Below are 15,674 nucleotides of genomic sequence, written 5' to 3'. Positions count from 1 at the left end.
AATTTAAAATGCTCTCTGCTCTCTTCTTGAAAACTTTTCCTTTTCTTAAATCCTTATATACACTGCTGTAGTTCTAAGACCTTTCACATAGATTGGAAGATAATTATAATAAAATGTAAAGTATTGACAAGGCGGAGAAGTGTTTCATAGAAATTGAATATAAGTCAATACGGACAAGACTGAACCATCATGGTTAAAATAATCAATAACTTCATCAGCAAAATCTCCTTGTTATCTAAGATCCTTTATGATTAATTACAATTACAACATTAATTGCTACAAATCTTAATCTTAACATTTAAAGTTCTTTAATGTTCAACAAAAGTTGCTGCATCTTTTCTTGCCTTATTCTGAAAACTCACCTTGAAAGTTTTTATTATTTATTTATTTATCTACATAGTTTACGCCCACATTGGAGCACTTAAATCAAACCCAAATACATTTATGTTAACAAAGAATTAACTGAAGATTTAGCTTGCATCATCTTCTTCCTTTCCCAAAACCTCTTCATTCTGGCTGACATGGCTGCCCTTTCTTCATCAGATATGACATATTGTTTGTGTTGAACAGTTTTTAATGACAATCTTTTTTGTTTGTTCTTGAGAATCCTTTTTTCTTCTCTATTTTCAATTTGCTTCATTGTAATATTCAGCTCTTCTAAATCATTCTGAACTTCTTTAAACCAATTATTTTTTTGTTTTACTTTTCCAAAAGTAATTAAATAGTTGTTTTATTATCCTATTATCATTTAATCTAGAAAGATGACAGAAAAGGCAATTCTCCCTTTTCTCATCGTATCTATTATAGATTCACTTTCCCTATAAACCACTGCATTAGGCAATAATCTCCATTGTCCATCCACCTGATGTTTGTTATTAATGATTGTTCTGAGTATCCTTCTGTCAACCTTTTGCAGTGTATCAGTTGTTGCTTTGGTGTTCAATTTAAATAGTGTTTCACAAGCATAAGTCGCTTCAGGTTTAATGACGGAACAGTAATGTTGAAGTTTAGCATTTATTGAAAGAGATTTTTTCTTGTACAAGGGTTTAGAATGTTGAAAGAAACCATTCAATTGCATCTTCACAACCGTGGGAAGACTTGGAAGTCCAATAAGAGGGTTCCTCCTGTTTTGACTGAGGAAACTAAACTCCAGCATCTCACCATTTGCTCTTCATTGCTGTCACACCACAAGAAGGCCCCATTCCTGGACCAGATATTGACATCATGAGAAATAGGTGTTATACATTACCTGCAAAAGAAAACATCCTTGGCCGTTCCCTGGTTCTGTTGCATTTGTTCCCAAACAAAATGTTCATCAATAGAAGGTACTGCTCTGTGTTTGGTACGCTAGCACTGGTATTGTGTACTTTAAATTCCTAGAGTGTGGCAAAACCTTCAGAACCGAGGTGTACTCGTCCCAGTCACAAAGGGTTGCAGCTACACTGCGTCAGAAGCAGCCAGCACTAGACTAGTACTAGTCAACAGGAAAGGAGTGATCTTTCTTCAAGACAATGCTAGACCTCATACGGCAAAAGCGCCCAAGGAGGTAATCAACACACTTGGATTGGAAGTTTTACCTCATCCTCTTTACGGCCCGGACATCACTCCATATAACTATCACCTGTTTTTGACCATGGATAATTGATCACTGTTTGCACGAGCAACAGTTGAAACATGTTAATTTAGCAGGGTTTCTAATGTGATTTTACCGATGTCTCCAAGAGTAGGTATCTGACTGTTCCAATAGTTAATGTATTTCAACCTTCTGTCGACAGAGGGCAGACAGACAATGGATAATAATTGGTCTATTTCTTTGGAAGAATTAGATGCTTTTATTGCTTTGTTATACGCTCGTGGAGCTTATAAACTTACTAGTCTAGCTGTAGATCATATGTGATCTTCTTTATGGGGTCCACTGCAGATCGCACAATTCTGATTGAGGTTCTTATTCTGGTTATTTTTCTATTGCCACCTTACACATTTAGTGGAATTAATGGTGATACCACCGCCATCTCTGATTACATTTGTGTTCAGTGTATGTGTGACCTCTCAGAACTTAGGACGACTTGGCTTTTTCACTTGCACAAGAATTGGTTATTAATATTATGTTATTGCTTGTACATCTAAAATCCAATCTTGTTTATCATTTCATTCCATATTCATTCTCTTCATGAAAACAATGTTTACTGTTCTTATGTTAAGTTTGTAGTGATTCGTACTTGAAAAAACAGACTTTCATTTCTGCTGATGTGTTCTACAAAAGAAGACTTTTTTTTTTTGACTTTCGTACGTGTGCTATTAGCACACACTCACATAAAACATTTCACAACAAATTATTGTATATGTAATCGGCCAAAGAGTCCCTTTGTTGGACTGGTGGCCCGCTCCCCTCACGGGGAGAACGAAATAAAACTATTTGAATAAATTCACCTGCATACACCCCAGCGTCCCACTCTGATGAGTCTAGTGTCAGTCCTAAAATGAAACGCTGGTTAATAGAGAAACCCCTGAAAAACATTAAATCTGGTATGTTATTGACATGTTCTATTGGTGGAAAAATATCTAATTCCCTCCTCGGGAACTTAGAATTTCCAAGACAGAATTTGCTTGTTACAATATTGTCTCAGGTCAGCGAACGTTATGAGCTTTCACAATGTATGCAAAGAATGAGAATATGTGGTTAATTTTATTGAAATTTGTTGGGGCAGCTGATGACCATATGGGGGAGCAGAAACCAATGATAGGAAGAACATAAGAAGAGAATATAATTTAAGATCATTTAAGTTACAATAGGAAATAGGAAGAAATGTGAAAATTATAGAAAATTATCACATGGGTTAAAAATAATGGAGAAAGTCATAGACAAAAGACTGAGGGGATATAATAGAAACATGGTTAGAGGAAGAAAAATATGGTTTTAGACCGAATAGATCAACAATGTACTTGATAATTACAGTGCAAACGATAATGAAAAACATCTAGATAGGAACAAAAAAATCATCTTCGTATTTTTGGATTTGGAAAAAGCTTATGATACAGTTAAGAGAAAACATGTATGGGAATGCCTACTGAAAAGGAATGCACCAAAATCATTAATTACCAAGGTAAAAACGTTGTATCATGAGAGTAAAAGCAGTGTACAAGTGGGGAGTGGTGACTGAAACATTGTCCGACTCGTTGGCTGAATGGTCAGCGTACTGGCCTTCAATTCAGAGGGTCCCGGGTTCGATTCCCGGCCGGGTCGGGGATTTTAACCTTCACTGGTTAATTCCGATGGCCTGGGGGCTGGGTGTTTGTGCTGTCCTCAACATCCCTGCAACTCACACACCACACAACACTATCCTCCACCACAATAACACGCAGTTACGTACATGGCAGATGCCGCCCACCCTAACCGGAGGGTCTGCCTTACAAGGGCTGCACTCGGCTAGAAATAGCCACACGAAATTAATTATTAAACTGAAACATTTTATACAAAAAAAAGGTCGCAAGCAAGGAAGTGCACTGTTGCCATCATTGTTTATTATATTGATGGATGAAATCATAAAACATGTAAAACAGAGTATCAGTAGTGATGAAGTGAATGCTTTAGTATTTGCAGATGATGTGGTGATTTGGGGAAAGGGAGAAAAGGAAGTACAAAGGAGACTGAACATTTTGAATGAAAATCTGAAGGAGTTTGGAATGGTAATTAGTAATAATAAAAATAAAACTGTGGAAAAGAGAAAAAGAGAAGCCAAGTGAACATAGGCAGAGAACGGTTAGAGAATGTAGAACAGTTTACATATCTGGGTAGCATTATTAATGGAAGTAATGAATTCAATCGTGAAATTAATAAGAGACTAAGTAAAGGTACAACATTATATAAACAGTATTTCATACCAATCGTGACATACGGACCAGAAACGCTGGTAACTAATAAGAGACAAGGTAGTAACATCCAAGCAGCTGAAATGACATGTTTAAGAACATCAGTTAAAAAGACAAGAAGAGATAGAATTCAAAACATTAAAATCAGAGAAGAGCTAAATATAGAACTGTTAGTTCAGAACATACAGAAAGCAAGACTGAGATGGTTCGGACAAGTAAAAAGAATGGGAAAGGAACGGGTAGCAAGAAGGGAATTGGAAAGGGAAGTTATGGGAAAGAGATCAGTTGGAAGACCGAGAAGAAGGTGGATGGATCAGATTTGGAAGGACATTCAAGAAGCTGGATTGGATGTTCTCTTTGAATCCCTTCATAACTTTTCTGTTACCTATGAGTCTATGAAGACTTATTAACAGCTGGATGATTTTCACTTACAGGAGCAGGAAATGTGGAAAGACAGAAAGGAGTGGAGGAGGCTTGTTAACCACACCTGGGCGACTGGAATGGGACATTGATGATGATGATTAAGTTACAAATTTCAGTCAACCTGAACAAAAGACCAAGAGACCTCGTGGCATGGGATTTCATTTTATCTATTAGAAAAGAGAAGTTTAGTTTGATATCATGAATTATTCCAAGAATTTTGACCTGAGTAGCAGCCTTCAGTGGACTGCCATTTATTTCATACCTGTGGGTAACAGTGTGCCAACTTATATTTTCAAGATCCGCTAAATACTACTAAAAATCCGCTAAAATTCCGCAAGGAATCAGATCTCAAATAATGAGCAATAATAATAATAATAATAATAATAATAATAAAAGTAAATGTCTGCACTCACCTGATCTGTGAGTTTCCCTGGGATTAACCACCTGCCTGCGAGACTGGGATTAACCACCTGTCTGTGAGCCGGCGAGGTAAAACTTGTAAGCGTTTTACTGCCAGGTGCAAACTAGGCGAATCCCCTACCTCAAGGGCCAAACGCAGAACTAGCCAGTTCATTAAACGGTCTTCCTTCATAGCATAAATATAAATGCTACACTCTCTCAGTTTCATTATCTGTCGTCATTCGTCAACTAAGAGATAAGTACCCATTCCTCACGCATTACAAATTTATGACACCATGATCTCATAACATCAAATCCAAATAACATGTTTTCCTCATCTGACCGCTAGCTCCTGACAAAAAATACGGAATAGCTCGGAGATAGACTGGAGTACAATTTTTTTTAAAAAACATAAAATGGATAAAACACTGAATTCCGCTATAAATCTAGAAATCCGCCAAAAAATACACTGTCCACTAAATGATATATTTCTTCGCTGACAGTCTTCTAATTCCGCCAAATTTAGTGGAAAATCCGCTAAGTTGGCAATACTGGTGGGTAAAACGCACGTTCATTTAGCCAGATCGACATTTTTCAGCATTAAGTTTCAGTTTCCATTTAGTTACCCAGTCGTGTCCAGCTCCATGGCTAAATGGATAGTGAGCTGGCCTGTGGTCCAGCGGGTCCCGGGTTTGATTCCCGGCTGGATCGGGGATTTTAACCTTCACTGGTTAATTCCGAAGGCTGGGGGGTTGGGTGTGTGTGCTGTCTTCATCATAATTTCATCCTCATCACGACGCGCAGGTCGCCTACGGGAGTCAAATCAAAAGACCTGCATTTGGTGAGCCGAACTTGTCTTCAGACACTTTCGGCACTAAAAGCCATACGCCATTTCATTTCATCATAGATAGTGACCCATCCTCATAGATGCAGAGGTCACCTGTATGGCATCAACTCGAAAGACACGCATCAGGCCTCTTCGGAGGCCACACGGCATTATTATTACCCAGTCGTAGCACAAGTCAAAAACATTTTGAATGCTATCACAATCACTAGAGTTCATTAAGTTTTTGAAAAATTTTACATCAACTGACCTATTTTTGAAGTTGCTGTTTTTTCAACTTGGTTAAAATATTTGTAAGCTCTCAATAATATCACTGAGACTTATGGTGTTGCCATTGATGCTTTTATGGCTTATACTTAAAGACATGGTGTTACATTCTGTAAGTCTTCAATAAATTTTCATTTTGGATGTTTAATTTTTTTTAAATTTCAGATGAGGAAAATTCTTCCTGTTCTCTTCGAATCCCTTCATAACTTTTCTGTTACCTATGAGTCTATGAAGACTTATGATCCGCTGGATGATACTCACTTACAGGAACATAGAGAGTTTATCATCAATTCCATCATCTCTGTAATCAAGACGGTAAGTGAGCTTTCATTCTTGTTTGATATATGAAAAGGAAAATGATCAGACCATACTCAACCAATTTCAGTGAAGTAACACTGTTCTTAATTTAAGGTGAGACAGAGTCTTAAAACTTGGACTTTAAATCATCCTACAAATATTTAAAAATTGATAATAAAGTTGGTATATTCTTTGTTACGAAACTCAATCTAGGAGGGGGGGGAAAAAAATTGAATGAGGCTGAGTTGGCATTTTGACTACAAGTTTTGACATGGAATATGTAACATGTGATAGGTATTGTTGGAAGTCAGTATGGATTTAGAATTTTATTGTTGATATTTTATTTCTTAATTCTGTCTGGCTCCATGGCTAACGTGCTGGCCTTTGATCACAGAGGTCCCGAGCTCGATTCCTGGCAGAGTTGGGAGTTTTAACCATAATTGGTTCATTCTGCTGGCATGGGGATTGGGTGTATGTGTCATCTTCATCATCATTTCATCCCCATCACAATGCGCAGGTCACCTATTTGTCCTCGGAACTCCTGGTACTAAAAGCTGTACACCATTTCACTTTTCTTAATTTTATTTTATTTATTTTAATTGTTTATTCTCCAGAGTTCGCTTTTCCCCTGGACTCAGCGAGGGATCTCATCCCTACTGCCTCAAGGACAGTGTCCTGGAGTGTGAGACATTTGATCGAGGATACAGCAGTGCAGGAGGACCAGTACTTCACCCAGGCAGCCCCATCTGCTTTGCTGAACAGGAGCCTTGTGTGGGAATGGGGAGATCAAACGCGATAGACGAGGAAGAGGGAAGGGAGCAGCTGTGGCCGGCATTTGCCTGGAGAACAAGTGAAAGATCATGGAAAACATCTTTGAGGATGGCTGAGGCAGGAATCAAGCCCCCTCTACTCATTTCACCTGCCAAGGCTAAGTGGACCCCATTCCAGTCCTCGTACCACTTTTCAAATTTCGTGGCAGGGCCGGGAATCGAGCCCAGACCTGTTAGGTAGCAGCTAACTGCATTAACCTCTACACCACAGAGGCAGACTTTCTTAGTTCTAAACAAATTTACATATCTTCAAGATCAAAACTACATGGATACAATGCACCAAAACAATTTCTTTTTTTTTTTTTTTTTGGTGCATATTATTACTATTTGGAATATCGATCATGCGGAACGAGCAGGATATAAAATAATAACTTCTTCTACACCGCTCCCTTTTGCCTCTTAGATTTGGGCCTTCCAATCATTTTTGGTACTCTGTTCTGCCAGTTGCCTTAGTTCATTTGGATCTTTTCCATGGACCTCACAATTTCACCAACCACTGATCCAAATTCATTCGTTAACGTCCCTTTCTTCTGGTTCCGCATGTCTAGCACGGAACACTCGTTAGATTTTCTTTCAGCATTCATACGGATCAGGTTACCAAACTATTTGAATGACTTCTTTTCAGTCACCCCCAGAGCTTCTCTTACAGCTTTCTTCCGTATTCTCTCTCTCCTAGTCTTGGTGACAACTCGATGTAGGTATTTCATTTCTGAGCTTGTTATTTTGCTGTCGTGCTTCTTTCCTGTAGTCCATGTCTCTGCGCGGGAGCAAAGTCTCATCTATATGAAGTTTGGTCTTCTCTGACACTTCTTTCTTGCTGTCTTGTGAGCTCATAGGTTAGTCTTGAAGGAAATTTTTTAAAATTTTATTTATTTATTTATTTATTTATTTTTTGCCAGGCAGGGAACTTTTTTAAGATACATGGCCTTCACCCTTTCTCGTGTACCTAAGTTATCCTTCAGTAGGTGTTCCCAGATAATGTCTAAGGCTCATGTCATGATAGGGGTCTGTTTGTATGTAGACTTTTTTCTCTCAGCAGCATGTAAGTTATTAGGAACGCTCTGCCACCTGTTGGATATATTTGGAAGCTGGAAAAGATCAGAGAATCAAAGAATATCTAGCAGGGAATAGTATTCTTCCGTGATCAGAGGAAGTGTATACTCTCTGGCTTGACACGTAACAATCGAACATACCGGGCGAGTCAGGGACGCGCAGCTGTGAGCTCGCATCTGGGAGATAGTGGGTTTGAACCCCACTGTCGGCAGCCCTGAAGAGGGATTTCTGTGGTTTCCCATTTTCACACCAGGCAAATGCTGGGGCTGTACCTTAATTGAGGCCACGGCCGCTTCCTTCCCATTCTTGTCGCATCGTTGCCATAAGATCTATCTGTGTCGGTGCGACGTAAATCAAATAGCAAAAAAAAAAAAAATGAACATGGCTGCATGCAATGATATTACTAAGGATGAATTCGCAAACAATATATCAGAATAGTAATGAAAGTGTTAGTCGCTTAGTAACCTGCTATGTACAGGATGTATTGCGGGTTAGGGTAAGCCTTCACCTGCAAATATTGGAGCGATTATTTAACGATTTGATTTTATGATTACTCAAAGCTGGCTGAACTTGGAGACCTATCAATGTCTCATGATTTACTGCAGGTAATTCCAGAGAGAATAAAACAAAAATTAAAGAAACTGGTCCAGTAGAACAGACGGACAGATTTGCCAAATCTGGTTTAGTAACTGCTTTAATATATAGATTAGTTGAAGATGAAACAGGTCCTAAAATAATATGTGTTAGTCCTGCATAATGCAGGGCAAATAAAGTATCGAATAGATGGAAACTCTTATCTCAATTTAAGATGATATCGTTGATCAGTTCTACACTGACGAACAATTGAATTAGAGATACCTGGCTAGTAGCGTGTAGCAGCCCCTTTCGCCCTGCTGATGGTGGCGATGTGGCATGGCATGGACTCCACAAGACACCAGAAGTGTCAGGGAGCCATACTTATTCGTAATCGCTGCAGTCTCCATAATCCATGAAGACTGGGGAGAACTGGGTCCAGGGCGCATATATTGCTCCCAACAGTTGTGCTCAGTCCACTGCCACGGATGCTTCAAATTACAAAATGACGATGAAGTGTATTCCCCTTCATGTTAGGTATTTTGATCTGTTTTTTGGGACTGGTGAGTAACTTCACTGACTGGCAAAAAAAGTGAAATAGTTGTTCTAATGTAATTTCTTAATTTATTCCAAAATATATCAGTTTCCCAATATTAATTTAAATTTTACAGGTGCTACATACCAGGGCAGGTTTTACAACTTGCCATTTAAATTATTTTTTTTAAAGTTGTCTTTTCAGGTGATTTTTGTCAACTGTTATTAAATTTATGACCAAACTTTTGCTTGGAAAGTGAAGTGGACTGTCCGGCTATACTGGGGTCGGTCCCACTTCATGTTCCAAGCAGACGAACAAGGCAGAAATGTACATTCCACCTGCCCAAATGTAGGACGGTTGCTCATGAAAATTCTTGGCTCATGCAAGCCCTTAGGACAATAAATCAGCTGGAAGGGTCACTCGACATTTTTCACCACCCTTCCATTGCAATTCGTAAAGTTCTTCTCAAGGATGGAACGTGATCATTTAGTAAATTATGTAAATAAACTGTAGAAAACATGTGAAGATTTATATCTATTTGTATATATATGTATATTATTTAATTTATTTTTTATTTAATTTAATTCAATTTTTTATTTAATTTTCTATTACATCATCTGTAATTGGAACATCCTGTAGATGATAAATAAATATATTCTATTTTGTTCTGCATTTGACGATGACACTGTTCCTGCCTGTTTCAGATGCTGTGTGACGTGGAGATCATGTTACTGAACAAGGGTATAGTCCCTCCTCTTTTGAAACCTGCAGCCAGCATACTCCCCACAACTTGGATGAATGATGATGACAGTCAGGTTAGACTGTTTACTGAATGGGGAGTTCACAAAATATTTAAGAGATTTATAGAGGACTGGAAATATATCTTGAAAGATCTGGTCCGAAAGAAAAAACTCCGAAGGTGCCAAGTGGTAACAATGCCCCGTACTCATAGTGAAGTATGGAAATATCGATAAAGCGTAATTACGTATAACGTGAACTTACGTGTATCTTGATGGGATCTGCACAAGCCCGTGTTTAGAAAACCCTTCAGTATGCTAGTTCATCCTGCTTATAACGTGCTTGGAAACCAAAGAATAAAAATAGCTTCATTGCTTTCTGACGAAGAATTCATCCTTCTGTACATAGGTACAGGAAGTTGTGGCACAAAATTGCATGAATCATTTTTTGACATTCATCCTCCATCTATAATGTTCTCATTTTTAAGATATCAAAATGAATGAGATGTAGTTTAAAACAGAGAAGTCCAAATGTTAACAAAACAGTTTGAGCAGAAGTAAAATTAGACTATTGGGTCTCAAAATACGAATCAAATTTTGCTTTTCTTAAAATTTATTTTTTACAAATGGAATTTTTTTCATAAATCTCAATTGGACTTTGAAGTAAGACAGCTACATACTAATTTTATACATCACTGACACGGCAAAATCCGACTGTATATACCCTTAGTGATGGATAATTCCATAAAATGTCTGACTTGTTGGCTGAATGGTCACCGTACTGGCCTTCGGTTCAGAGGGTCCCGGGTTCGATTCCCGGCCGGGTCGGGGATTTTAACCTTCATTGGTTAATTCCAATGGCCCGGGGGGCTGTTTCCAACATCCCTGAAAACTCACACACCACACATAACACTATCCTCCACCACAATAACACGCAGTACCTACACATGGCAGATGCCACCCACCCTCATCAGAGGGTCTGCCTTACAAGGGCTGCACTCGGCTAGAAATAGCCACGCGAAATTTATTTATTTCATAAAATGTTAGTGAGTTGCTGAAATGTATGTATCAGTACATCAGTTTATTTACTGTTCCTGATGTTGATTTATTGTGAACCATAGTGCAGAAGCCATATTTAAATAACTTTACTCTTTCAGATGTCAATGCATTATGTATCTTAATGCAGTTATCACAGATAAGTGATTAATAAAAATTAGTATCAAGGAAAAATAAAATACATTAATTACATCATAATATTGAACTTTTATTACTTCAGTTAAGAGAAATTTCTCTTAAAATGTCCAAAGCTATGACCGAAGTGCATAACCTTCCATATTTATTTAATTCTCATTGATTTGGTGAAATATATAAATACATTTGAAAAAACAGAAATTATGCCCCAAAAACCAACACAGCTAAAAGAAGTCACCATAAATGGTAATAAAATCAAAATAGTAACTCAGTTTAAATATCTTGGAGAAGTAATAACACATAACTTAAATGAAAAAATCTCAATCCAAGTAAGAACAAATAGATTAGCTAAAGCACAAAAATTAACATGGGATATCTACAAAAAGAAATGTCTATCAATAAATACAAAAATAAAACACTACAACACAGTTATAAAACCGGAAGCTACATATGCAGCAGAAACACTCTTTTACCTGAATAAACAATCAAAGACTGACAGACTTCAGAAAATTGAAAGGAGGATTGGAAGAACCTGTATCAACAAAAAATTTCAGAAAGATGGACAGTGGCGGTTAATACCTAACAAAGTCGTGTACAAAGAGCTAGAACCCATTACAGATACTATGCGTAAGAGGAGACTGGGATTCTTTGGACATATCATGAGGATGCAGGACTCGAGACTTCTGAAACAACTAGTACAACACAATCTCGTCTCAAAAAATACCACAACAGGATGTAAATGGATCAGAGAAGTAAGAGAGGATCTGAAGGAAATAGGCCTTACAACAGAAGACACCAAAAATAAGATAAAATTGAATACAAAACTCAAGAATACAAACCTCCGGTTTACCCTTACACAAAACAAACCAACAACACGCACATTTTCAACTGAGGAAAGGGAACGAAGATCGGAGCGTCTGAAGAAGTACTGGGAGGACCGCAAAGCCCGAACAATCCCTTCAAAGAGACCTGAACGACGGACTGACTAAAGTGATCCTATGTGGTCATAAAAGAAGAAGAAGAAGAAGAAGAAAGAGCTTTGTCTGTACATCGCTCAGAACTTAAAAAGAATGGTATTTCTGTATCAGTCGTGTGCATAGCAACAAGGAAATGCACTTTTCAATTTTCCATTATGTCTGTCTGTATGTTTGTATGGGCATCACGAGAAAATGGCTGAAGAGAATTTAATGAAAATCAGTTTGTTAAGTCAGGAAATGATGCACTACAATCTCGGCTATAAATAATTTTATTATTGCTGAGTGAAATGGTAGTTTAGGGGATAGGCCTAAAATGTAATTCTCAATTATATATGTTGTTAATGGTCCTATCGATAAATACTACATAACTAAAATTACATAGAATTAAATTTCCCATCCTTTATGTCTTATACATTTTTACCGTACCAGCTATAACAGAGATATTCGTGAATTTTGATTTTTTGTGTACGAATTCCATATCAATGCCGGACTATCCAACTATGAAACAAAATGGGTGAACAGAATTTAATAAAAATTTGACTAGCAGGCAAGAGAGTAGAATTCAAGCCAGTGAGATGAAATTCCTAAGAAGTATGATAGGAAAGACAAGGAAAGTCAGAGTGAGAAATGAAGGTGTTAGAAAGGAATTTGGGATAGGAAAGCTAAATGAGAGAGTTGAAAAGAATAAACTAAGGTGGTTTGGACATGTAAAGAGGATGGAGGAGAATAGAATTCCAAGACAGATGTTGGAAGCAAAGTGCGAGGGCAAAAGAGCAAGAGGAAGACCTAGAACAAGGTGGATTGAATCAGTGAAGAGCGGCATAAGAAGACGAAATTTAGACTGGGACAAGATCATGGAAGAGGAATGGTAGAAAGAAAGAGGAAGACGGAGAAGTGCCATAAATACCCCGACCCGGCAGGAGCTGGGTAAGGGGAAATGATGATGTTATGTACCGTATGTAAAGTTTGGGAATAAGATGCTACAGTCTAGGTCTAGGTTATAAATAATTTTTATTCACACTGGATGAAATGGTAGTTTAGGGGTAGGTGCCTAAATATAATTTTTTTAAATAGGGTACCTATGTTATTGGTTCTATGGAAAGGTATTACATACTGTAACAAAGGTTATAGAGAATACAAGTTTCAATCATTTATGTCTTATACAGTTTCACCGTACCGACTATGATAATAGAATAATTAATTTAGACTTTTGTTGAGTCCATATCAGTGCCAAGCATTGTTAATGTGGAAATATTGTTTAGTAGTGTTAAATGGGGAGGCGATGGTTTTTGTTCATAATTGTCTTAAGGTGTAAAATGGTATGGTCATTGGTCCGTATTGCAACAAGGAAAAAGATGATTATGATTATAAAAAAAATCGTAGAGGTACTGCAGCTAACACCTAAATAAATTCATTCATTACTTAGTGCAATATTCATTGTAATATATTCCTTCAATTTGTCAATAAAACGTGTTACACCTGGTATGTCAGAGGGTGAGGTTTAAGGAGCTGTGCCACAGGTCTGAATGAATAATAAGCAGAAGAATCAAAACAGGTTAATTTCATCAGTAAGTTAATGGTATTTATTATTTTTATGGGCAATAACAAATTAACGACAAGATAACATTAAATATAACATTAATAAAAGAAAAAAAGCAGAAGGAATTACAAGAAGAGCAACATGGTTTTCAAAATGGAAGATCAACACAAGACCCATCTTCTGTATGAGGCAGTTAATAGAAAAGCATTGGGAATACAGAAGAGATATGGTGATGACATCCTTTGATTTAGAAAAGGCTTACTATCATTATTAACCACCTCTATGGTGTAGTGGTTAGTGTGATTATCTGCCACTCCCGGAGGCCCGTGTTCAATTCCCGGCTCTGCCACGAAATTTGAAAAGTGGTACAAGGGTTGGAACGGGTCACTCAGCATCGGGAGGTCAACGGAGTATAGGGGGATTCGATTACTACCTTAGCCATCCTCGAAGAGGTTTTCCGTGGTTTCCCACCTCTCCTCCAGGTAAATGCCGGGATGGTACCTAACTTAAGGCCATGTCCGCTTCCTTCCCCCACAAGACCCTGTTCAGCATAGCATGTGAGAGCACCTGGGTGAGGGACTCGTCCTCCTCCCCAGTTTTACACCCGACCTAAAGTCTCACGCTCCAGGACACTGCCCTTGGGGTGGTAGAGATGGGATCCCTCATTGAGTCCGAGGGAAAAACCAATCCTGGAGGGTAAACGGGATTAAAAAAGAAAGATTATTATTATTTTATTCTGTTTGGTTCTTGTTATCTGCCCAGTACTTTTTCATTCATTCCGATCGTAATATTTCTCAATTTGTCTATGTCTAATTTCTGCTGAAAATTTGAGAATCTTAAGGGTGTTTTTTTTTTTTCCTCTGCATCTTCTATTTTGAGTCCAACTGCTTTGAGATCTTGCTGAATTTCATGGACCCATGGCCCTCCTGTCTTCTTTCCAAGATTTTTCATCACTAGTTGCTGTATCTCCTGGAAGTTCGAAGAGGTGAAAGAAATACGAGTTTCTTTTCTTCTTTATTGTGCTGGTATTTCATCAATCTCTCGACTGACAGTTTCATTATGAAGGATTCTCCAGACTCCTTTGAGCTGGTTTTTTATTTATTTATGCCAGTTCTGATTATTTCTCTTTCAGTTTTGAGGAGCGGATCAGCTCTTCTTTAATTTTTAATTTGGAACAGGGTTTTTCAAGCGTAAGTGGCTTCTGGGAGAATTATGGTTTTATAGTGTTGGATCTTATTGTCTATTGACAGGCATTTCTTACAATACATTGGCCAATTTTCTTAGTTCTATTTATCCATGTTTCCTTCTCAATGAAGTTGTGTGTGATGATTTCTCCAAGATATTTAAATTGTAGAACTAACTTTATTTTTTGATTATTTAAGAAGACTGTATTTATCCTTGGTGGTTTCAGTTTTCTCAAAGGATGTTTATAATCATATTTTTAGAGAGATATTTTGGAGACTGGTGATCTGGGCACAAAGTTCTTCCAAGTCAAGGGCTTAGAGAGCTAAGTCGTCCCGCAAATCCCAGGCAGTTTGTTCTTATTAGGGGTTTTGCTCCAATTTTGATTGTAGGTGGGTTTTCCTTTTGCCAAAGTTTCATGATATAATTGAGAGCCATATTGAAGAGCAGAGGAAATAATCCGTCACCTAGTCTAAGACGTTTTCATTGTAAAAGATTTTGACACTTCTCTCCTGAACTTTACCTTGGAATTTTTGTCAGTCAAGTTAATTTGATGATTTTTGTAAGTGTGGGTCTATGGATAATATCATATGTTTTCTGAATTCTGCAAATGAGTTGTTTATTTTTGCACTTGTAATATTCCATTATTAATTTCAGGCTGATTATTTGGTCCAGGCAGCTTATGATAATGTGCCCAGAGCAAAAATATGGAAAGTAATACAACAGAAAGGACTTGGAAAACAAACGATAGAATATGTGCAAGCAAAGTACAAAAATTGTTGCAACAGTGTCCGGACGCATATGGGAAGAACAGAGTGGTTTTAGAATGAAACTGGTGCACCACAAGGAAGTGTGCTGTTACCACTGTTATTCACAATGGTTATGGACAAAACTTTGAAGGAGACAAGGGTAAAATATGAGGACAGGAAACTGAAGGCTGCGGATTGTATTGTGGC

General features: G+C 37.7%; 1 protein-coding gene across 3 annotated transcripts in view; it reads left to right on the top strand.

The window, feature by feature from the left end:
- Positions 1–10,218, top strand: part of LOC136885119 (uncharacterized) — an 81,557-nt gene extending 71,339 nt beyond the window's left edge. For all 3 annotated transcript variants that reach the window (XM_068229975.1, XM_068229976.1, XM_068229974.1), the window contains 2 exons: positions 5,969–6,118; positions 9,796–10,218. In XM_068229975.1, the coding sequence (XP_068086076.1) occupies positions 5,969–6,118; positions 9,796–10,065 (420 nt within the window). In that variant the 3' untranslated portion in view covers positions 10,066–10,218. The remainder of the gene's footprint in view (positions 1–5,968; positions 6,119–9,795) is intronic.
- Positions 10,219–15,674: the final 5,456 nt, after the last annotated feature.

This window comes from Anabrus simplex, chromosome 13 (assembly GCF_040414725.1).
Source record: "Anabrus simplex isolate iqAnaSimp1 chromosome 13, ASM4041472v1, whole genome shotgun sequence".
Lineage (NCBI taxonomy): Eukaryota > Metazoa > Arthropoda > Insecta > Orthoptera > Tettigoniidae > Anabrus > Anabrus simplex.
This window is presented reverse-complemented; position numbering and strand designations above follow the sequence as displayed.